Source organism: Lontra canadensis, unplaced genomic scaffold, assembly GCF_010015895.1.
Source record: "Lontra canadensis isolate GAN:19392208 unplaced genomic scaffold, GSC_riverotter_1.0 scaffold70, whole genome shotgun sequence".
Taxonomy (NCBI): Eukaryota; Metazoa; Chordata; class Mammalia; order Carnivora; family Mustelidae; genus Lontra; species Lontra canadensis.
This window is the reverse complement of record NW_022631064.1, coordinates 182249-207125: the sequence shown is the minus strand read 5'-3', so window position 1 is coordinate 207125 and position 24877 is coordinate 182249. Positions and strand designations below refer to the sequence as shown.

Genomic DNA, 24877 nt, shown 5'->3' with positions numbered 1-24877 from the left:
TAAATATTTAGGTAATGAATTTTTAAAACACAAGTGTGACTTCCAGGTCCTTATTGGTCATCCTTCTGCTCGTGCAGTTGGGCTACGCTGTGTGATCAGTTAAAGAGCCAGCCTTAGAAGCTTGTTTGGAGCGCAGTAGGTGGTTTTAAAGCTGCCTTTGTGATGTAATGGAGGAAGTAGTCTGCATCTTCTTGTTTCTCTGACTAGGCAGTGGTTCTCAAGCTTAAGCCGACATCAGAATCACCCAGAGGTCTTGCTAAAGCACACACTGCTAGGCCATATGCCCAGAGGGTCTCATTCTGTGGGTCTCAGGTAGAGCCTGAGAATTTCTATTATAAACAAGTTCCAGGTGATGCGGATGCCATACAGGGCTAGGGTCTGTACTTTTGAGAACTATTGGAATAGGCAGTACGTCATATGGCAAAACAAAATCCAAAACCTTGAAAACATGGAGAAAACTAAACCTTTCTCCCATTCTAGGACCTCGATTCCATTCCTCAGAGACAATGACCAATGCCAGTTTCTTATATATCCTCTCAAATACTCTTGCAATTGCTTATCTGTGTATATAAAAACCATATACCAACAGTGCAAGCCTTCACTAAACACGGCATGTTATCAAACTTGATCTGTACCAATCTCGAAAACAGCATCTATTTTTTTTAAAAGATTTTATTTTATTTATTTGACAGAGATCACAAGGAGGCAGAGAGGCAGGCGGAGGGCCGGGGGGAAGCAGACTCCCTGTTGAGCAGAGAACCTGATGCGGGGCTCGATCCCAGGACCCTGAGATCACCACCTGAGCCGAAGGCAGAGGCTTGACCCCCTGAGCCACCCAGGTGCCCCAGGCATCTGTTTTTTATTACAAGAGTAGACAAGCATCTTACATGTTTAAAACCACTTTTGATGAAGTCCAGTGTATCTTCTTTCTTCTGTTGCTTTGTTTTTGGTGTCTGAGAATCCTCTGCCAAATCCAAAATCACAAAGGTTTACCTCTATGCGTTCTTGGAGTTTTATAGGTTTAGCTCTTACATTTGGGTTTTTTGATCCATTTTAATTTTTTTGTATATGGTGTGAGGTAAGGATCCACGCAGATGGACATGTCATTGTCCCAGCACCATTTGTTGAAAAGACTATTCCCCCACTCCCATTTAATGGTCTTGGTCCCTTGTCAAAAATCAATCATCAACTATAAATGTGAGAATTTATCCCCGGACTATCAATTCTATTCTGTGCTATATCCTTATGCCAGTATCACATTCTTGATTATTATTGCTTTGTAGTGAGTTCTGAAATTGAGAAGTGTGAGTCTTCCCACTATGTTCTTCTTCAAGATTGCTTGGGCTAGTAAGTTCCTTGAATTTCCATATGAGTTTTAAAATCAGCTTTGCAATTTCTGCAAAGCAGCCAGCTGGGATTCTGATAAGGATGGCACTGAATATGTAGATCAATTTGGAGAGTGTTGCAGTCTTATTAAGTTTTCAATCCATAAACATGGGCTATCTCTTAATTTAGGTATTTTTAAATTTCTCCCAATAGTATTTTAAAGTTTTCAATGCATAAGTTCTGCCATCTCTTGTTGAATTTATTCCTAAGTACTTTATTTTTTGGATGCTATTAGAAATGAAATTTTTCCTTAATTTTATTTTAAAATAGGTCATTGCAAGTGTATAAAACACAATATACAAAAAGGATTTTGTATATTGGTTTTGTATTCAACAACCTTTCTTACTGATTTACTAGTTCTAGTACTTTTAGTGGATTCCTTATGATTCTATGTATAAAATCATATAACCTGCCAACAGACTTTACTCCTTCCTGCCTTTCACATCATTTTCTTGCCTAACTGCCGTGACAAGTATATCCAGTACAATGTTGAATAGACGTGGCAAGGGTTGTACACTCACCGTAGTTTCACTCATCTTAGGAAGAAAGCACTAGTCTTTCAACATTAACAATCATCTGGATGTGGGTTTTTTTTTTTTATAGATGCCCTTTTCTAGTCCTTGCATTTATTTATTTAAGATTTTATTTATTTGAGAGAGAGAGAGTACACACAATTAGAGGGGGTAGCAGAGGCAAAGGGAGCAGCAGACTCCTCACTGAGCAGAGAGCCCGATGTGGGACTCAATCCCAGGACCCTGAGATCATGACCTGAGCTGAAGGCAGATGCTTAACCAACTGAGCCATCCAGGTGTCCCTCTAGTCTTTGCCTTAAAAATAAAGGAATTTTAGGGTATGTTGGGAAGATAATTCCACCCCAACATCACAGAGGGAAAAAAACTGAGTTTTGAAAAGGCTACATGCTTAGAAATTTTACTTCCAAGTTATGAGAAAAGAAAGCCTATGTATATACAAAAGCTTGGATATGACTGATTATTCATAGCGATATTCCTCAGAACCAGAAAGTATGTCCATCAACTGAAGAATGGATAAATAAAAGTGGTATATTGCTATAATGGAATGTTATCCATAAAAGGAATAAAATACTGATAAAAAGGAATGAAATACTGATACATGTTATAACATAGATAAACCTTGAAAACATTAAGCTAAGTGAAGGAAATCAGTCACAAAAGGCCATATACAGTATGGTTCCATTTATATGAAATGTCCACAATAGGTGAATTCATAGAGACAGTATATTAGTAGTTGCCAGGGGCTGAGAGGAGAAAATGGGGATTTTACTGCTAAGGGGTTTAGGGTTTCTTTATAGAGTGCAGTGAAAATGTCCTCAAATTAGTGATGATAGTTACACATCTTTAAATACACTAAACCCCACAAATTTTCTATTTTACATGTGAATGTTGGGTGCCTAGGTGACTCAGTCCGTTAAGTGTCTGACTCTTGATTTCAGGTCTGGTCATGATCTTAGGCTCCTGAGTTCGAGCCTTGTATCTGGCTATACCTGAATGTGGAGTGCGCCTGCTTAAGATTCTCTCCCTCTCCCTCCGCCTCTGCCCCTCCCTACCCCCACACTTGCTCTAATTAATTAACTAATTAATTAAGAAATAAATAAAAGGTGAATGTTAAAGTACATGAATTATCTTAATTCTTTTGTTTTTGAAGGTTCAGTGGGATGTCCAAGATTATACAACAAGTAGTGGCTGTGGAATGCATCCTAAGATCTACTCTGTTAAAAAGCCCTTCCATGACATCATGATACTACTCTCAATGTTAAAATCATTTTGTTCTCTAATGGGTTTAACTGTGCTCATTAGAGACTGAATGGACACCGAAAGAGTCAGGCATACCAGAGAACAGTATGTCAGAAGGTCCCAGTCCCAGATGGGGCTCCTTGTCTCATGAACACAAAGTCATGGGCTACAAAAGTCCATGAAATTCACCCCAAGTCTACAAAACTATCAGTTAAAAATGAGGAATAACTTACTAAATTATATATACAAAGAATGCTACTCCTTTTCATTCAACAAAACATTTCATTCTAACTCACTCTAAGGCTCAACCTATTACTCAGAAATACTTTAATTCAGCTAAGTTACTGACAACATAGTAAATGAATAATTTATTTAACTCAGCTAATATGCTAGGGCACTTTTGTTACCTATCCACACCCAGATCTTGCAAATAGAAGGGGCAGTTCTCATTTGTGAAAGCCAAAGAAGCAGTTAAGACACCTCCCCAAGATGAGCCTCTGAGCAAAGGGGACTGTTTACCCAACTGCTGGTAGAGACAAGACTAGACCCATCTGTTTGCAAAGTTTTAGAAGTAGAAGGAAACTGAAGGTGATCTAGAGCAAAAGTTCTTAATCTGAGGTTCAAGAATTCCTAGGGTATCCACAAAATAACTTCAATAAGTCATTTGGACCCACTGGAATTGTATATAAAATATATCATGGAGATACAAGTAGAACCTAGGGGATATAGTAAAAAATATTGTCATAACATATGGGGACAGATGGTGACCACACTTATCATGGTCACTGCTGATTAATGTCTAGAACTGTCCAATCAGGGGCACCTGGGTGGCTCAGTTGGTTAAGCATCTGCTTTCTGCTCAGGTCATGATCCCAGGGTCCTGGGATCCAGCCCCATGTCAGGCTCCCTGATCAATGAGGAGCCTGCTTCTCTCTCTCCCTCTGCTACTCCCCCTGCTTGTGCTTGCTCCGTCAAATAAAGTCTTAAAGGGTGCCTGGGTAGCTCAGTGGGTTAAGCCTCTGCCTTCGGCTCAGGTCATGATCTCAGGGCCCTGGGATCGAGCCCCATGTCTGGCTCTCTGCTCAGCAGGGAGTCTACTCCCCCTCCCCACCTACCTGTGATCTCTCTCTGTGTGTCAAATAAACAAATAATCTTTTTTAAAAAATTGTACTTCAAAGAAAAACAACACAAAATAAATGTATGTGGAGGTACGTTCTTCCCCAGAGTGATAGGCCCTGTATTTAAAGTATTCTGGAACTCACAGAAAACAACTTTGTAAATCCTAAGACATAACAGAAGTCTTGCTTTGCTTGTTACAGTTATATGTACCAGAGCAATTTCAAGGAATGCCTTTCATTAGCAAGCAGCTGTGAGGTTTATCCCAAATTGGTGCTATGCCAAATCTTCTGCTGGAAACCTGAATGCACTGATTTGCTCTTGTAATACCACGGGAGGTTTGCATTACCTCCGACATGCCCATTATGGAAAGCGCTAAGAATACATTTCGATATCAAGATAAAATAATTTGGAAAGGGGTTATGTTTTCCTCTCTCCTTCAGGGTAACCAAATGTAGGCAGCTATTACTGGTTTCACTGTAGAAAAGCAACTTGGCTTTAAGATATTATTTTGCTGGGCACCTGGGTGGCTCAGTGGGTTAAAGCCTCTGCCTTCGGCTCAGGTCATGATCCTAGAGTCCTGGGATCAAGCCCCACATAGGGCTATCTGCTCAGCAGGGAGCCTGCTTCCCTTCCTCTCTCTCTCTGCCTGCCTCTCTGCCTACTTGTGATCTCTGTCAAATAAATAAATAAAATCTTAAAAAAAAAAAAGAAAAAAAAAGATATTATTTTGCCTCCTTACCTAACCATATCCAATAGATTCCAAAAGATGAATAAAACACACACCACATATTTTTCTTGGACTTCCTCTTGACTGGTGATCACCACAAAGAGGATGATTATTCTCTCTGTGAGCTAAGAAAGAAACAGCAAAGTCAAGAATTAGGATCCTCTGTTAAGCATGTAGGTCATTTTCTAATTTCAAAACCCAGAGTTCCTCTTCAAAGTAAGTATGCTTTAACTGGAAATAGGTATGCTGAACTGTTAACATGATCTCTGAGGGAGTAGGGTTATAGGTCAATTTCATTTCCTCCTTGCTGTTTTTTGTATTCTCCAAATTATATATAATGAATAAAAACATATTTTATGTAATCAGGATATTTCTCCTCCTGCGCTCCTGCGATATATGCACACATGTTTTTATTCACTTTGGTAAGCTTTTATTATATGTCCACTATGTATTAGATGCCAAGGTTTTTATACACACACACACACACACACACACACACACAGAAAGCAAGGTCCTTGCTCCAGAGGGTAGCAGTGGTAGGAGAATGTGGCGGTAGAATTATGACATAGTGTGAATAATGCTGTCATTTAAAGTGCTCTGAATGGGAGCACAGGTGAGGGACATAACTGCCTGGGGAAAGGATGCACAGATTTATGAAGACAGGCAACACCTCAGTTGGATCTGAGAGAAGAGGCAAGAGTTTCTTAGGTAGACTGATTAGGAAAAAGGACATCCTAGGTTAGGGGAACAGGAAAAGCAAAGAGGCAGAGGTGTGAAAATGCAGGTGTATTAGGGAGTAAGGAGAACCCCTGGAGGCTAGAGTTGGGGGAAAGGCTCAGAAAGGGAATAAATAGGAGATAAAATTGAAAACATGGCGGGTGCTGGGTTATAAAGGGTTTTGAATGACAGGCCAAGAAATTTCGATTTCATCTAACAGGGAAGCTATTGTAGCTTTTTTTAAGGGGGTGGATGGAGGGGGAAGAGAAGTAATATAATCCTAACCTTTATAAGCCAGTGGAAAATGAAAAGAATTCAACATCCACATTTTTTTCCAATCAGTAAGTGCAAATCATTGAGAATTCACACACTATGGCTTAGCTCCAATTACTGACCTCAAAAACTAAGTTCTTTCCCAATCTAAATATAATGAGCCACCTTATATCATATTAATGCCCCCTGCAGAGTCCACAGTTTTTGTTGTTTTTTTAAACAAAACATTCTACTTTGCTCTCAATGGTCAAAGGAAAATGTACTTGAGATGGAGGGAGCATATTAGTGATAGGAGAGGACTGCTTTATGTTTTTCAGTAGTTATCCTTATTTTTAAGGCAGATCAAAGAGAAAAGAACAGAACCATCTGTGACTTAGAATCATAGGCTGTTAATCCTGGAAAATCACCTCGTGCAGAGAAATCCGAGATTTGCCAACACTGGGCCACATGATCAGCTATGCTCTATCAGCATAGAGTGTACACGCTCTATCAGCAAGTGTGACCACAGCAGTGAGTCAAGAGGGTCTGTGCTTGGCTAAGGGAATTAGATATGATTCAAACCTTAGTCAATCTATAGAAGCCATTTACATAGCTGTACTGATTGTCAGTATTTCTTTAAAATGCTCTAGTTTCTTGATTTAATTATATTTATAATAATGAAGAATACTTAACTGCAATTATAATTACCAAATGATCCAAGCTTGCGGTCAATGACACCTGGCAACCTTTGGATAAAAGATCTTAGCAGCAAACAAGTACTTAGGAACCACCTAATCTTATGTTTGGTCAGTGCCTGCTAATTAGGAAAGTGATCTCCTTTTTTTTTTTTTTTTAAGATTTTATTTATTTATTCGACAGAGAGAGAGATCACAAGTAGGCAGAGAGGCAGGCAGGCAGAGAGAGAGAGAGGAGGAAGCAGGCTCCCTGTGGAGCAGAGAGCCTGATGCGGGGCTCGATCCCAGGACCCTGGGATCATGACCTAAGCCAAAGGCAGAGGCTTAACCCACTGAGCGACCCAGGTGCCCCTGATCTCCTTTTTTTGATAAAAATCTCAAGATACATATACATGAGTACATACACGTAACATATATTTCTAATTATATGGCTGACTACAGAAAGCAAAAACCTAGATAACTCTTGGTAAGATGAATCTCTAGGGTCCACTCTAGATTAGCCCAACCCCACCTTCTTACAAATAAAAAAATGAGGAACCAAAGAAGTGACTTGCCCTAGTGGCAGACCGGGAAACATATATCCCAAGTTTTGTGGTTTCCAGAGTTATAAGCTATCTGTGATGTCAGACTACCCATTAACTGATGAGTACAGGGAGGGAAATCTAAAACAGAAATGGTGCTGTACAATAGAATTCATCCTGTTGAAAATCATGACTTAAAGGGGGGGTCACCTGGGTGGCTCAGTCAGTTAAGTGTCTGCCTTCAGCTCAGGTCATGATCCCAGTGTCCTGGGATGGAGTCCCACATCGGGCTCCCTGCTCAGTGGGAGCCTCCTTCTCCTTCTCCCTCTGCCACTTCCCCTAGCTTGTGCTCTCTCTGTCAAATAAATAAATAAAATCTTTAAAAAAATCATCACTTCAGAGTGTGACATGTTACTGATGCAATCCCAACTACACAGAAATTAGCACTCAACATGCCCCAAACCCCACCATCACGTACATACATGTGGGTATGTGAAGACCCCTGCGACAATGTCAATTTAATTAACCAAGTGTCTGATGGTTACCTCTGACTTGACCATTCAATGGCAATACAATGTGAGAATAGCTCCACCTAAATGCTCCAAGTGGTAACAGCCATTATTTATTGGTTACTTTGTACAAGTTTCTGAAGATGTATCATATCTCATTTAATCTCCATGACCCTAACAAATGAATGTTATTATTTTTTGCTGCCTTTTATAAAGGCACTGCATCTTACAAAGTGAAAATGATGGGCGCCTGGGTGGCTCAGCTAGTTGCGCCTCGGCCTTCAGCTCAGATCACGATCTCAGGGTACTGGGATCGAGCCCCACATGAGGCTCCCTGCGCAGCCGGAAGTCTGCCTCTCCCTCTACCCCTCCCCACTCTTGCGCACATGCTCTCTCAAATAATAAATAAATAAATAATTTTTTTTTTTTAAAACAACAAAGTGAAAGTGCCTTCCCTACAGATCTGCAATAAAAACCTGGACAATGTGATTCTAAATCCCTTGTTCTGAAACACTAACAATTTCCCCCTTTTTATGTTATGTTATGTGCTGTCCTTGTGCCTAATATCCAGGTGATAGTCTATTGTTTCAAAAAGCCTCTCGGCAAAAGTTAAACCTTAAAACAAGAACCTCCTTCATATTCTAAATCAACACCAAAATGTTTCTGAAGAACAGATTTTTAAAATTTATTCCCTTTTTATGTATAATAATCTGACCAGTCATTTGGGGCTTTACACTTGTGAGAACTCAGCACTTTGTCATCTTAAACAAATCCTAAGAGAACATGACTAATTACTAATGGTCCTTTAGTGTTTAGTGTAGCTCAAACTAGGTAGAAAACAAGTACAGTAAAAAAGAAAAAAAAAACAAACAAACCCTATTAGGCCAAATTAAAACACTGTCTTAATGTGGTCTACTGAGAAGTATAGTAACTATAAAACAAAAATACTTTGCATTTTTAGGTTCTACTTGGGAATCCTAAATTTCAAATTAAGCAGTGACTAAACCCAAGTTGTTACTTAATAAATGGCAGCTGGCACTTCAGTTATCAATTATGTGATTATAAACTACTCCCTCTATGGAGAGAATTTCTAGAATTAAGTAGCAGAAAAAAGAAATTAAGAAAACAATCACATTTACAATTACATAGAAAAAATAACAAAATAACCAGAAATAAATTTAGCCAAGGACATGAAAGCTCTGTACTCCAAAAACTATAAAACTCTGATGAAAGAAATTGAAGATGACATGTAAATGGAAAGATATTCCATTATGGATTAGAAGAACAAATATTGTTACAAAATGTCCACACCACCCAAAGCAATCTACCGATGTAACGCAATCCCTATCAAAATGCCAACAGCATTTTTCACAGAACTAGAATGAACAATTCTAAAATTTGTGTGGAACTACAAAAGACCTCAAATAGACAAAGCAATCTTGAGAAAGAAGGACAAAGCTGGAGTTCCTACAATCCCAGATTTTAGGATATATGACAAAGCTGTACTAATCAAAAGACAAAGCTGTATTAATCAAAACAGTACGGTACTGGCACAAAAACAGATACATAAATCAAGGGAACAGGATAGAGAGCCTAGAAATGAATCCATGCTCATATGGTCAATTAATCTATAACAAAGGAGGCAAGAATACACAATGGGGGAAAGAGAGTCTCTTCAACAGATGGTGCTGGGAAAACGGGACAGCCACATTCAAAAGAATGAAACTGGATCGCTTTCTTACACTACACACCAAAATAAACTCACAATGGGTCAAAGACCTAAACATGAGACCTGAAACCATAAGAGTCCTAGAAGAAAATGTAGGCAATAATATCTTTGACATCAACTATAGGAACATTTTTCTAGATAGGTCTTCTGGGTCAAGAGAATTAAAAGTGAAGTTGAACTATTGAGACCCAAATAAACTTCTGCACTGTGAAGGAAACCATCAGCAAAAAGGCAACCTACTGAGTGGGAGAAGATATCTGCCAATGGTATATAGCCTATAAGGCACTAATTTCCAAAATATAGGAAGAACTTCTACAACACCAAATATACCAAATAAATTGATTAAAAATAGGCAGGGGACCTCAACAGACATTTTTCCAAGGAAGACATACAAATGGCCACAGACACATGAGAAGATGCTCCACATCACTTGTCATCAGGGAAATGCAAATCAAAACCACAATGAGATACCACCTCATATCAGTTAGAATGGCTAAAATAAAAAACACAGGAAATAAGTATTAATGAGGACATGGAGAAAACGGAACCTTCGTGCACTATTGGTGAAAATGCCTGTGGTGCAGTCACTGCAGAAGACAGTATGAAGGTTCCTTAAAAATTAAAAATAGAATTAGCATATGACCCAGTAATTCCACTACTAGATATTTACCCAAAGAAAATGAAAACACTAATTTAAAAAGATATACACACCCCTATGTTTATTGCAGCATTATTTATAATAGCCAAGGTAAGGAAGCAACCCAAGTGTCCATCCATAGAAAATGGCAAAAGATGTAGTATAATTATATATAATGGAATATTTTTAAAAATTATTTATTTAAATTCAATTTAGTTAATATAGTGTAGTATTAGTTTCAGAGGTAGAGTTTAGTGATTCATCAGTTGCATACAATACCCAATGCTCATTCCATCAAGCAACCTCCTCACCCAGCTACCCCATCCCCCTCCCCCAACTCTCAATTTCTTTCCTATACCTAAGGGTCTCTTAAGGTTTGCCTCCCTTTTAAAAAAAATTTATTTTTAAATATTTTTTTAAAATTTATTTGAAAAAGAGAGCGTGCACAAGCTGGGGGAGGGGTAGAGGAAGAGGGAGAAGCCTGCTGAGTGGGAACCTGATGCAGGGTTTGATCCCAGGACTCTGAGATCATAACCTGAGCCAAAGTCAGCCACTTAACCTACTGAGCCACCCAGGTGCCCCAACTCCCTGTTTTTATCTTATTTTTCCTTTCCTTCTCCTATGTTCATCTTCTTGCTTCTTAAATTCTACATATGACTGGAATATAACTCAGCCATAAGAAAATGAGATCCTGCCATTTGCAACAGCATGAATAGACCTACAGCGTATAATGCTAAGTGAAATAAGTCAAAGAGAAAGACAAATACTGTATGATTTCACTCATATGTGGAATTTGAGAAACAAAACAAATGAACAAACAAAAAGGAGAAAAAAAAACCAGACTCAAATACAGAGAACAAACTGATGGTTGCACAAGGGGGAGTGGGTGGGGGGAATGGGTGAAATAAAGAGGATTAAAAGACACTTATTGCGATGGACACTGAGTAGTGTATAGAATTGCTGAAATCATTGTATACCTGAACTATATAACACATATTAATTTTGCTTCATTTAAAAAAATACAGATTAGTTTTAGCCTCAAAGACTATAATTTTACTAAAATAATAACCCAAACTATTTTGATCCTATGAACTTTTGTTTAGAAACATATCCTTAATATGTTCAAAACCACCGATTACCTTCTTCTATGAGACATAAGCATTTACATATTTCTATCTACATATATTTTTTTATTTATCATTCAGTAGATACTTATTGAGTGCAGTGCTCTTGGTCCTGGGAGTTGTAGCTATGAATGGGACCAAGTTCCAGCCCTCAGAGTATTTCCATCCTACTTGGGAGAAACACAATAAGCAAATTTAGAATAGTTTAGAGTTCAAGACAAATAGCCTAAATCCAATTTTCACTTCACCATCCACAATACATGTGGCCTTGAGTAATTTATTTAGCTTTTGTGTTAAGTAATCATACTGCAGATAATAATTAGCATTAGCATTATATAGTAAACTATAAAGGATAAGGTTATGATTGAAGATTTGAAGATTAAATGAGTTAATGCACATGAAGAATGTAGAGAACTATGTGGCACATAAAAAATCCCTAAATAAATGTAAGTTATTACTAGTTAAATAAATATAATTTAACATAGTGATTAGTATATTTACAGAAAATATATTTTTCTTTTTTTTTAATTTTTTTTTTAAAGATTTTATTTATTTATTTGACAGAGAGAGATCACAAGTAGATGGAGAGGCAGGCAGAGAGAGAGAGAGAGGGAAGCAGGCTCCCCGCTGAGCAGAGAGCCCGATGTGGGACTCAATCCCAGGACCCTGAGATCATGACCTGAGCCGAAGGCAGCGGCTTAACCCACTGAGCCACCCAGGCGCCCCAGAAAATATATTTTTCTATATGGATCATTAAGACTATCATTGAATAAAAAAGGTTAATCTCAGCATTTTTTACAATTTTTTAAAGGATTTTATTTATTTGAGACAGAGAGATACAGAGAAAGCATGAGCAGGGGGAGAAGCAGAGGGAGAGGGAGAAGCAGACTCCCTGCTGAGCCAGGAGCCCAATGTGGGGCTTGATTCCATGACACTGGGATCTTGACCTGAGCCACCCAGGTGCCCCTAATCTCAGCATCTTTAAAATTATACTATAAATACAGTTTTATAATAATCACACTGAATAATTCCATGGATCAAATAAAAAAAATCTTAAAAAAATCTAAAATCTTACCTACAGAGCGAATTAGGTCATTCATTCCCGGGAGTCTTCAATACCGAGAATGTCAGCTTGACACAATCCCCAGTACGGTTTTTATCTAACAGTACAAACCTGTTCTCAACTCAAAACTGGAGAGAAAACCCATATGACTATATGGAAAACCAGATTATTTAATCTAGCAATGCAAAGAGGCACCTGCTTCACAGCTAAAAAGAAATTAGGGTGAAACTTGGCTGTTTTCCTTGAAGTGTTTATGTTAAGACACCCCTTGGTATTTTCTTCATATTTGTTCTAAGAATCTAGGACTGTGAAAAATCTTTGGAGTGATTTTTGGCAACCAGACCCTTGCCTGCCCTTAGCAGAAATAGGTGATATTCATAAATATAAAAGCGGTTTTTGCAATTTGGGTTCGCAAATGAAGTTTTTGTGGGCACAGTAATCTGGGGATAGTAATTCCTAGTGTTTTGATTTACGGATTTTTCATGTTTTGTAAAATTAACACATTTGCGGCAGTGTTTCCTACAACGCAAAGGACAAATGCAGACTTTAGTAATTTTAATTCAGTTATATATGAAGTCTTTGAATTTCAAGCATTTCTCAAAAGGTAAAGGGGTAAACGGGATTACTCGGAGGGTTTCCTAAATGTACATGGGTCGAAAGTCCCCATCCAAAGGCTAGTTTTGTGGATATTTTCCCACCTCCTGGAGTTGAGAACAACCCAAGGCTATGTCAGTAAAAACCTCTTTCTCAGGCTTCTGCACAATGTTAGAACAAAGTCCTTCAAAATCAGTATATCAGGGTTGGCAGTGTTTCCACACTATAAAAACCAAGTTGTTTTTAAAAAAATAACATAAAATAGAAAATAAAAGCCTAGTTGATTTGATTATATCTACTGAAATATGAATTTCCCAATCCAACCTTTTTTCTTTTTTACCAAGCTAAGTATATGAGCCTTGTGGAAGGAAGGGGTTGGAGAGGAAAGATGTCTACTTTTCACCTACATTATCATGTCTTAAAATAGTTATGTGTTTGGGACCTAAATTACTTTCCCATTTTATAAATTAAAACATAGAAAATTTGTTATATTTCTTTGTATGATTTTAGTGGACATGTAATTATTTCCAAAAACGGATGTCTATAAGCAACTATTTATATTATCATCTTGCCTTTTCCCCCTAAAGTATATTTTAAAAAATACATAAAATTTATTACTGTTTATTGTATCTTATTGTACATTGTCTATTTTGAAAATACATAAAAATTTTTTATTGTTACATTATTTTAGTCTTACTGTCAATTGTGTGTAATTTTAGGAATTCATAAAGACTTTTCTCTGTCAAAATAAAGATGTGTGTACAAAACATCTAAAAATGCACAGAACGAGACACAGAAAATACACAGACCTCTTGTACACATACCACCACCATCTGATACATGGCTCAATTAGCTCAATTTTCCTACTGCTTTTTGCAATTACTTATCTTGACATTTTATAAGGCCAGTTTCCAAAATGAAAATTCAATCATGCCTCAGTCTCACAACAGTAATGGCAAAATAACATCACAAATACACGGACGTGTTTTTTGGCCCACTGAATGCAGCCGGGCACCATGCATTTTTCAAGAAACTGTGTGCACTCAGCTAGGATTACTGAGTAGCTTAGCCACATTCTTAACTATGCTTTCTTCACTTAAAAATGGGGAAACAGGAAAACCAAGAAAGGTTACACAATCTTAGAGTTTTGTTTAGTTATTTTAAAACAGAGGCCTCGGAGTCACCTCATAATTCTTCTAACTGTTGGCAGAACTCAAAGGAAGGGGGTAGAAAATGAAACTTTGAACATGAGGATATGGGTTTTCAAAGCTCTTTCTAGCACTGGCTCCTTTTGGAAAACTACACAGAAGATAGGAAATGAGTAATCCAAATAACTACAGATAAAAATCGCAAAGAGATTTAAAAATAAAAAAAAAAAGAAGCCAAACAATCACAACAAAAATTAATAGTAGCCCATGATGAAAATGGTAGCCATCTTCCCTGATGTGATGAATCCCTTTCCTGTTATCCCTGACAACAAAAAAGACTTAAAAATCACTTGAGCCCCATTAACAGTAGGCACTACAAACTCACTTTGAATAAAAAAGATTCAATGTGGGCTGCCTGGGTGGCTCAGTCCTTAAGCATCTGCCTTGGGCTCAGGTCCTAATCCTGGGTCCTGGGATCAAGTCCCACATTGGGCTCCCTGCTGGGTGGGAAGCCTACTCTCCCTCTCCCACTCCCCCGATTGTGTTCCCTCTCTTGTTGTGTCTCTGTCAAATAAATAAATAAAATCTTAAAAAAATTAAAGAAGATTCAACATATATTTGCCATTATTATTTTAAATTACCAAACCAGGATATAGTTTGATTACAGCGATCATAGTTCTATAAAGCACTACATTAATATGATTAAAATCACATTTAAATACTCCGGAACTTCTGGAACTCCAAGAAATCAGATTTCTAAGTTGTATAATAATTTCTATTACTGGACAAGCCTACCTAATTTTGGAAATAAAAAAGGTGCACATTTTCTAGGCATCATTAAGGTGTTCTATTTTCTTGCCTCCAAGTCTACCTGTCCCATTTCTCACTTGCATTCCTCACACTGTCAATAACTAAAAGAACACTACTCTTAATTTTGAAAATGCTGTTTTACTATGAAACTATTATTCACCAATGTAGCTTAAAGAAGTAAAAAGTCCAGGGGTGCCTGAGTGACTCTATCAGTTAAGCTTCTGACTGCAGCTCAGGTCATGATCTCAGGGTCCTGGGATCGAGCAGCCTGTCAGGATCTTCACTCAGTGGGAGTCTACTTGTCCCTCTGTCCCTCCCCACTCGTGTTTTCTCTCTCAAATAAATATCTTTCACACTCTCTCAAATAAATAAACATCTTAAAAAAAAAAAGTAAAAAGTCCAAAAAGGTATTAGCGAAAGAAAACATGCTTAGACTTTCAATGAATTTGGTCATATTCGAGGCAAAATAATTCCATATGATGGACTACAGCTTTCATTTAACCTGGGTAGTTCATTCTGTTCTTTAGAATTAGCATGAAGTTGTTAACAAGGAATAAATATCAATAAATCTTGTTCCCAAGTAATATGCTTTTTTTTTTAAAGATTTTATTTATTTATTTGACAGACAGAGATTACAAGTAGGCAGAGAGGCAGAAAGAGAAGGAAGCAGGCTCCCTGCTGAGCAGAGAGCCCGATGTGGGGCTCGATCCCAGGACCCTGGGATCATGACCTGAGCCGAAGGCAGAGGCTTAACCCACTGAGCCACCCAGGCGCCCCAATATGCTTCCTTAGGGACAGATATGTACCCCTTTTTAATTTTATAACGAAGTACACTTAAGGGAAGTCCATCTAATTCCTGGCTACCTGGCTACTCTGTTATTAGGAGTCCAGACTAAATATTATCCTGATTTTTATTTGACATTTGATATTTCAACACTTAAACGTCTTCATCCTAATGAATACTATTTCTCTATTTTTATTTAATATGTAAAATTTAAAATCTCCCATAAACTTGTAATGCTAAGTTTTTTGTTTTTGTTTTTGTTAAAGATTTTATTTATTTATTTGACAGAGATCACAAGTAGACAGAGAGGCAGGCAGAGAGAGAGAGAAGAGGAAGCGGGCTCCCTGAGGAGCAGACAGCCCGATGCGGGGCTCGATCCCAGGACCCTGGGATCAGGACCTGAGCCGAAGGCAGAGGCTTTAACCCACTGAGCCACCCAGGCGCTCCTAATGCTAAGTTCTTAATAGGCTCCTTAGGATTATATTCCTATTTCCATCTTTAAACTTTCATGGTATTTTAAACAGATTTTAGTTTAAGAATCTGTGTCACTCTAATCAACAAAAATTTAAGGCATACGTTTATCCTAAATACTTTGCTAGATGCTAGCAGTAAATGCAGATTCTGACAAATTATTTTCACAATGCCAATTTGTCAAATTTAGTTATTTCCATTTTTCCAATTTATTTTGCAAATAGTTAAAGTTATCCTCACCGAAATCCCTTTTTCTGCATATTTTAAACACATGTTCACATAGTCACCTAACTTATCTCTCTTCATATGGAAAATAGCATTTTTTTTTCTTGCCTTACCAGCAATGATTTCTTGTATTGAGTCTCCACCCGTGAATTTCTCATCTTCCTTCAACCTGCCTTTATTTATTTATTTAGATTTATTTATTTGTTTCACAGAGAGAGGAAAAGACAGCACAAGCAGAGGGAGCTGGAGAGGAAGAAGCAGGCTTCCCACTGATCAGGAAGCCTGATGCGGGGCTTGATCTCAGGATCCTGAGATCATGAGCTGAGCCAAAGGCAGTTGCCTAACCAACTGCGCTACTCAGGCACCCTTAAACCTGGCTTTAAAAAAGGAATATGGTGAGTGCACCTGGATGGCTCAGTAGGTTACGTGTCCTTTGCCTTAGGTCATGATCTCCGGGTCCTGGGATTACCCAGGGTCCTGGGATCAAGCCCTGTATCAGGCTTCCTGCTTAGTGGGGAGTCTGCTTTTCCCTCTCCCTGTCTCTGTGCTCTTCTCCCCCAACCCCCAAATTAGTGTGGGCTCTCACTCTCTTAAATAAAATCTTTAAAAAAAAAAAAGAGAAAAAGGAACATGGTCATCTAGGGCTAAAGACCTGGTACAGGAAACAAATAGCAGCTAAAATAATAGCAACAGCTTCCAGATACTGTATTCTAACTAAGCACTAGGAACTTATCCCACCCATTTTTTCAGTTACTCCATGAGGTAAGTGTTATTTTCACATCACATGAGAAAATGAGGTTCAGAACAATTTCCATGTTTAAATGGAAATTGTTTAAATTCATACTAGTTTCTACTCCTGAAACTATTACACTATCTGTTAACTAACCAGAATTTAAATAAAAATTTAAAATAAAAAAATAAATTCATACAACTAATAAGAGCTAGAACTGGGATTTGAATCCAGGTCTGTAGGAGTCCCAAGTCTATGATTAGATGTATATTAAATATACTAGATAAACATGAATGGTCTCTCCTTTGCATTTGTATTCAGTAAAAATTGGCAAAAAGAACAAGAAATGGCTGAATATTCTATTCTTTGGATATTGGTGAAGGAAACTTTTTTGGGGGGATTATTTACTTTTTTTTTTTCTTGTAAGATTTTATATATTTGAGAGAGAGGACATGGGGGTCGGGGGAGAAGCAGGCTCCCTGCCAAGCAAGGAGCCCATGCAAGGCTCCATCCCAGGACAGGACACTAGGATCATGATCTGAGCTGTAAAGGCATATGCTTAACTGACTGAGCCACCCAGTGCCCCTGGGCCGTTTACTATTGACCAGATATTTTGTGTGGTGTCTTTTCCCTGAAACAGCTCAATGGCTATGGATCTGACCCCACAGTGTAGCTAGAGGAGCCAGGAGTCAAACCGAAGTCTGAATGACTCCAATCCTATGACTCTCCTCTATCCTCCAGTGCCCAGGACAATGGCACAGGTAGAGTGGCAAGTGGCTCTGAAATCCAACTCTTTTTTTTTTTTTTAAAGATTTTATTTATTTATTTGACAGAGAGAAATCACAAGTAGGCAGAGAGGCAGGCAGAGAGAGAGAAGAGGAAGCAGGCTCCCCACCAAGGAGAGAGCCCGATATGGGGCTAGATCCCAGGACCCTGGGATCATGACCTGAGCCGAAGGCAGAGGCTTTAACCCTCTGAGCCACCCAGGTGCCCCTGAAATCCAACTCTTAAGAGAAGATCACCTCCATGCTTCCCAAAGCAACAGCCTCGTTGCCTTGAATGTTTCCAACTGCCTAGTCTAATGGTGCAATGTCTTGGAATAAGGTCATTTTTTTCATAGAATTCTTATCAGTGACTTGAGTTGCAATTTTTCAGGGGTTTGCTTTTCAACTGCTCACTTTAAGTCAAGAGAGCCTGAAATAGTATAAAGTATAAAACAGATTCTATAGGGGCGCCTGAGTAGTTCAGTGGGTTAAGCCCTCTGCCTTCAGCTCAGGTCATGATCTCGGGTCCTGGGATCGAGCCCCGAATCGGGCTCTCTGCTCAGCGGGGAGCCTGCTTCCCCCCCCCCCCCGCCTGCCTCTCTGCCTACTTGTGATCTGTCAAATAAATAAAAAAATTAAATTAAATTAAAAAACAGATTCTATAATACTGGTAATGTGATTAAAATCTTCCTGCAGAACCAAGCTCATGAAGAATTATCATTAAAATGTCCATACTATCCAAAGCAGACTACAGACTCAAAGCAAACCCTGTAAAAATACCATAAGCATTTTCACAGAACTATAACAAATAATCCTAAAATTTGTACAGAACCACAAAAGACCTTGAATAGACAAAGAAGTCTTGAGAGAAAACCACACAGTGGAGGAATTGCAATCCCAGATTTCAAGATAATATGACAAAGTTGAAGTAATCAAAACAGCATGGTACTGGCACAAAAAAAGACACATAGATCAAAGGAATAGAACAGAGAGCCCAGAAATAAACCCATGATTATATGGTTAATTAATCTTCAACAAAGGAGGCAATAATGTCCAATGGGGAAAAGACAGTCTCTTCAACAAATGGTATTGAGAAAAATGGGACAGCTACACGTGAAAGAAAGAAACTGGACCATTTTCTTACAACATACACAAAAACAGATTCAAAATGGATTAAAGACCTAAATGTGAGACCTAAAACCATTAAACTCCTAAAAGAAAACATGGGCAGTAATCTCTTGGACATGAGCCTTAGCAACATATTTATGCATATGTCTCCGCAGGCAAGAGAAACAAAAGCAAAATTAACCCACTGGGACTACACCAAAATTAAAAGCCTTTGCACAGCAAATGAAACCACCGGCAAAACAAAAAGGCTACCTACTGAGTGGGAGAATGTATCTGAATGAGAAATATCTGGTAAGGGGTTACTATCCAAATATACATGAAGCACTTACACAACATCAGAAAAACAAACAATCCAATTAAAAAATGGGCAGAAGAACTGAACAGACATTTTTTCAGAGAAAACATACAGATGGCCTACAGGCTCATGAAAAGATGCTCTAATCATCAGGGAAATGAAAATCAAAACCACAATGAGATACCTCCTCATACTTTGCAGTGTCTAGAATCAAAGAGACAAGAAACAAGAAGTGTTGGCAAGGATGAAGAGAAAAGGCAACTGGTGGGAATGTAAATTAATGTAGCCACTGGAGAAAACAGTATGGAATTTCCTTAAAAAATTAAAAATAGAAATACCATATAATCCAGTAACTCCACTACTGGGTATTTACTCTCAGAAAACAAAAACACTAATTTGAAAACATATGCACCCCTGTGTTTACTGCAATATTGCTATTGTTCATATGCATTATTTCTAACAGCCAAGTTATAGAAGCAACCCCAAGTGTCCATCCATAGGTGAATGGATAAAGATGTGGTGCGTGTGCACACACACACACACGAATATTACTCAGCCATGAGAAAGAATGAGATCTTGCCATTGATAAGAACATGGATGGATCTAGAGGGTATTATGCTAAGTGAAATAAGTTAGAAAGAGAAAGACAAAGACCACATAATTTGACTTATTTGTAGCACCTAAAAAACGAATGAACAACCAAAAAATAAATAAATAAATAAAGGGCCCAAACAGATTCCTTAATACAGGGAACTAACTGATGGTTGCCAGAGGAGGGGTATTTGGGGGGATGGGCAAAACAGATAAAGGAGATTAAGAGGTACAAATGTCCAGTTTTAAAATAAGTCACAGGAATGAAAAGTACAGCATAGAGAATATAGTCAATAATATCATGTGTGTGTTTTTTCAATATTGACTTATTTGACAGAGCACACACACAGGTGGGAGCGGAAGAGGGGGAGAGAGAGGGAACATGAAGCAGACTCTGTGTGGAGTGAGGAGCCCGACACAGGGCTCCATCTCACAACCCTAAGATCACAACCTGAGCCGAAACCAAGAGTTGGCTGTTTAACTGGCTGTACCACCCAGGAGCCCCCAGTGATAAATCGTTAACAAAACAAAACAAAACCTACCTGCAGAAACCTAGGAAAGAGATGGTTTGGTTCAATGCCAACATATATGTGCAGCAACTCCAGGAGGGAAATGGACTGGCAAAGACGCATCACAAGACCAATAGCGTAGAAAGTATCAACCATGGAATCTGTGTCCAGGAATTAGAAATAGATACAATAAAGTAAAAGCTAGATCACAACCCAAATCTATGCAGCACTTTGAAATAAAAATTGTGATTATTTACTTCTTTTCTCATTGTACATGTGAGAAATTTCCTAACAGCTACTAAATTACTAATACCATGCAACCAAAGAAAGTACTTCCTACTGTAGTATATCTTAATTGCTCCTCTGCTAAAAAAAAAGCAAAATTTTGAAAAAGAAGGCCCATGACCAAGCTGTAGTATTTACTCTCCATATATATAATTCCCAATATGTTATAAAGCAATTCCCAAATAAAAGTAACCCGGTAGAATCTAAACCATCAACTGTAAACAGGTTGGAGGTAAACTTACTGAAGAAGCTGGTGTGCTCACACCTTTTTCATTGACAAGAAAATGACAAAGATGAGAAAAATAGGATACTAGAGAAGCTTTATGGAAAGGATATTCATAATGATGTCATGCTTAATAACATCTTATTTGTGTCCTATATGTGTTTGGTTTGGGCTTTCTAAAACTTTATTAGAACCTGGGCCTCTGGTGGGGACTTTTGAAGTCTGCACTGCAGAGAGCCCACACTGCATTTGGAAAAAAACGAAATAGGAGAAACAACTATTCCTCTAAATAGGATGTATTTGTTGGCTTAAATTTTAAAAGGAAATCCCACCATGTTAAGAAACATCTAGGGAAGAGTTGGCTGTCTTTATTGCCCAGTGATCATTCACATGATGGTAACTTATGGAGCACTAAGGGTTTCTCTTCTCAACAGCTCTATAAGGTGAGCACTATTATCATCATTCCCATTTCGCAGATGGTCCCTGAGGGACGGAAGTCCATGCTCTCATCCACTGCCCCACACTTGCTATAAAAGAGCATTTCCCATTACACAGCTCTGGGATGGAGAAGGTAGCAGGTGTTACTCTTCAGGTGATTAGACTGCTACTAAGCTATTTAATTTATACATTGACTCAGGAATTATACTGAACTCCTACTTAGCTGTTTTCAGTCCGCTTTCCATATGAATGGTTGTGTTACTTTAATAAGAGGCTTCTCTAATTTTAACAGTAGGATAATAATTAAGAAATAAACACACTGCCAACTAAAGCAATTTTTCCCACTGGAAAGGCCAGGCAGGATAAGAAAGAGTTCATTGCTTGTAACTCTTGGCGTGAATGACTTGTAATATGCCCACAATGCCCCAGCTAATTTTCAGGGCCTAGAAGCGCTGACTTTTTTCCCTATAAACACACAGGAAGTTTTCCCACCGCTCATGTTTTCCCCTGATTGAAGACTCCCAACATTCATAGTTGGAATTCAAGCCTTAGGTTGTGTCTTTGGAGGTTGCTGAAGGAAAGACTTTAACTGCAGATTCACAGTAAGAAAAAGCAACCAAAGATAGTTATGGCACCTCAGAATTAGATGAATTTCCTTATGATACAGAAGTCTGAATTGATGAGCACAGCATGGTTTTTCTCGGGTACATTCTATGTGTTTGTTTCTAGCTGGAAACCAGCAGTTGCTCAAACTGTCAAGCCACCCAACAGTTGTAAACTGTGATGACACTTACCCATGTGGGGATGGAACATGAAATGAATGTTATTTTGACAGTCACTTAGTGATTCATTTCTTAAAAATTGAAATGCTGGTTAAAATCTTTACTTTTTAGAAAACTGGAGGAAACATGACTTTACCAACTCCCATATGGATGGTGAGTCATCTAGAAGGTGTGTCATTTACTTAGGGACACATTACTTCTTAAGGGGACCATACAGTTTGACTTTTACTTATTAGTAGTCTCTAGTTATGTTAAGCCTGGGGAATAAAAACACAAGGAAAGAATCTGGTTAATTCCTGAGTTCTCTGGGCAAAAGGTTATACTAGCATTTACAGATTTCCTCAAAACCCAACAAATATGAGAAGGTTTGCTGCAGAACCAAAAAGGAAGAGTCAGATGGCACCACCCCAATGCCATGTCTGTGTTTTCAGAGCAAACTGCCTAGTCAGAGGGAAGCCAAGTCCCTCCCCCCTCCCTCCCCCCTCAACTCACCTGCCCCCTTTCTCCAAAAAGGTTTTGGTTTTTGCAATGAGCTAGAAGAATGGTTACTGAAAAATATGGCTACTAAATCTTAGAGCAGTGAAGGATATTCGGTGAAGTTCGCAGAAGTTGAAAAATTAACATAAGCAGGACTAGGTGAAAACAAGTATTGAATGTTAAAAATCCAAAATGATTTCTGGAGTTTTACCTTCTCCAAATGAAAAGAACCGGACTGTCATATTGGTAAATATCCATGAGTGGCCACAGAATTGGATTAAGTAGTAGATGAAAAGATAGGTATTCTTCCTATACCTATAAATAAAGGAAAATACCATTAAGTACTTCCTTCATAATAATCTTTTCAGCATTACACACAAATCTTTTAACTAACCTGCTGGCCCACCTAAGCAAGCAAGAGAAAACCATTCCATATCAGAGTCTTTTATTCAGATTTTGAAAGGACCTACAGCATACATTATCTGCTAAAAGGAATATCCTGAGTTTGCTTAAAGTCAAAGATGGCTCTATTTCAAAATTCACTTTCAGCTTTAAGAAAGTTCTAACCTTGTTTTCACGAAGGGCTAAAACATTGCAAAGAGGGCTTTGAATACTTAAAAAAAAAAAAAAAAAGATGGTGAGGGCTCCCTTGACATGCTCATGTGTTCCCGCAACTCAGTCTGCAAAGTGCAAAACCTGAGATCACGGTTACAAGAGGGGAGTAGTGGTGGTAGCATTTCCCAGTGGTGGGTGATTCAGTAGTTGGCCATACCTGACTTGTGAATGCATTCTCTGATGGGGGGTGTGTGTGTGTAGTACGTTGCCACTGCCCATTATATTTACAAGGGCAGACGTTTCCTTCCCCAGACACACACAAAGCAGTTTAGTGGCTCAGGCCAGAAAAGGGAAGTCAAGCCGGGTTTAAAACTGGGTTGCTGGGGAGATGACTCAGGAATGATTGACAGATACACAATTTGAGGTAGTTAGGGAAAGCACTGTTTGAAATGTGCCTTGGGGGTTCAGAAGGGTGGTGGGAGGGGCCCTGACAGTATAGACAAGGATTTCTTCTAGTTGGAGACGCGAAACCTCTGAGAAATAAGGCAAATAAGCAGGAAGCAGATCCAGTGTAGCTTGATGACAGGCACCCTACAGATCACGCGAACCACTAAGAGGAGCTGGCGTAAGGAGGCCTTCCTTAAACCCGCACCAGAATAACCTGGCGTTGGTTAAACACACAGCCCCAAGTCCCCTGAACTGAACTCTGGAATCTACACATGCAACAGTTGTTTCTGCACCTGGCAGGTCTGAAACCCACCCTGGGTCAGCGGGTCCGACAAAGTCAATCGAAGGACTCCCGGTGGCCAGAGGGGGAAGGAAAGCAGGACTGACTGGTAGAGGGCGCACAAAAGGGGTGGCAGGGTAGCCTGTCCTTCCCATTTCCTAGCCTGTAGATGGGGTCAGTAACAGAGCCTTCCTCCTAGGATTGCAGAGACAACTGAAAACTAGCTAATGCCTGTTTAGAGTTCAAGAGCGCACTGGGCTCAGGGTTGCGCCGCGCTGTGCTGCCCGCGCAGCCGCCCGCGGGCGTGCGGGGGGGCACCCCGCCCCTGGCGCCTCACCCACCTCACCCCTCGCCTCCCGCCACGGGCCGGGCGCCCTACCTGGGCTGCAGCCAGGCGGGTAGCGCCATTGGGTTTCGTGGGCCGATGCAGGGCCCTCCAGCGCCGTCAGGGAAGGAGCAGCTGCCGGGGAGCACGGGAGGGGCGGCCCCCGAGGCCAACCCCCGGCCTGGAAAGGCGGGGCCTCTCCCCACTCAGCAATTTAAGAGGGAAAAAAAAAAAAAAAAACAAAACAAACAAAAAAAAAACCCTAAGGTCGTGCTGTGGGAACTAGATGAAAGCCAAGTTCCTGAAGTTCCTGGTGGGGCGAGAGCGCGCTGCACCACGAATGCCGGACCGGCGCGCTGCATGCGCGCGAGACAGGGTAGGGCTGCAAGCCCTAGCGTTCACGAAGCTCCTGCCAGGACTTCCTAATCTTTGCGTTGACACTCCGTTGCAGCTGCGTGGAAACTAATGGACCCTCCCCATTAATCTCTAAAAGCTGGCTTGCAGTCACGCCATCCCTAAGGATGCTTGGGCTCCAGGTGCGTGCCTGCTTCTCTTATTACCCTCACCTGTAAGAGGCCGTCAGTGAGGTAGCCTGTGGTCACTCCTTCCCTAATCCCTTCTCTCCAGCTATAGGGTCTCATTCCTCCAGGATCAGGCATCCTTGCCCTCTAACTCTCCCCCTGGGTCTTTACACATGCTTCCAAAACCTTTTATTCACGTTGTGTTTTTCTTCCTATCCTATGCCCACCCCTCAGAAAAACTGAT

At 39.5% G+C, this 24877-nt stretch overlaps 1 protein-coding gene across 2 annotated transcripts in view; it reads right to left on the bottom strand.

The window, feature by feature from the left end:
• Window positions 1-24293, bottom strand: part of HACD4 (3-hydroxyacyl-CoA dehydratase 4) — a 38897-nt gene extending 14604 nt beyond the window's left edge. Inside the window, exons 1-4 of one of the 2 annotated variants that reach the window (XM_032880502.1) lie at window positions 24167-24293; window positions 22717-22820; window positions 20334-20461; window positions 5017-5129 (exon numbers count right to left, since the gene is read on the bottom strand). In XM_032880502.1, the coding sequence (XP_032736393.1) occupies window positions 5017-5129; window positions 20334-20461; window positions 22717-22820; window positions 24167-24195 (374 nt within the window). In that variant the 5' untranslated portion in view covers window positions 24196-24293. The remainder of the gene's footprint in view (window positions 1-5016; window positions 5130-20333; window positions 20462-22716; window positions 22821-24166) is intronic. The other variant, XM_032880501.1, reaches the window with a different exon arrangement.
• Window positions 24294-24877: the final 584 nt, after the last annotated feature.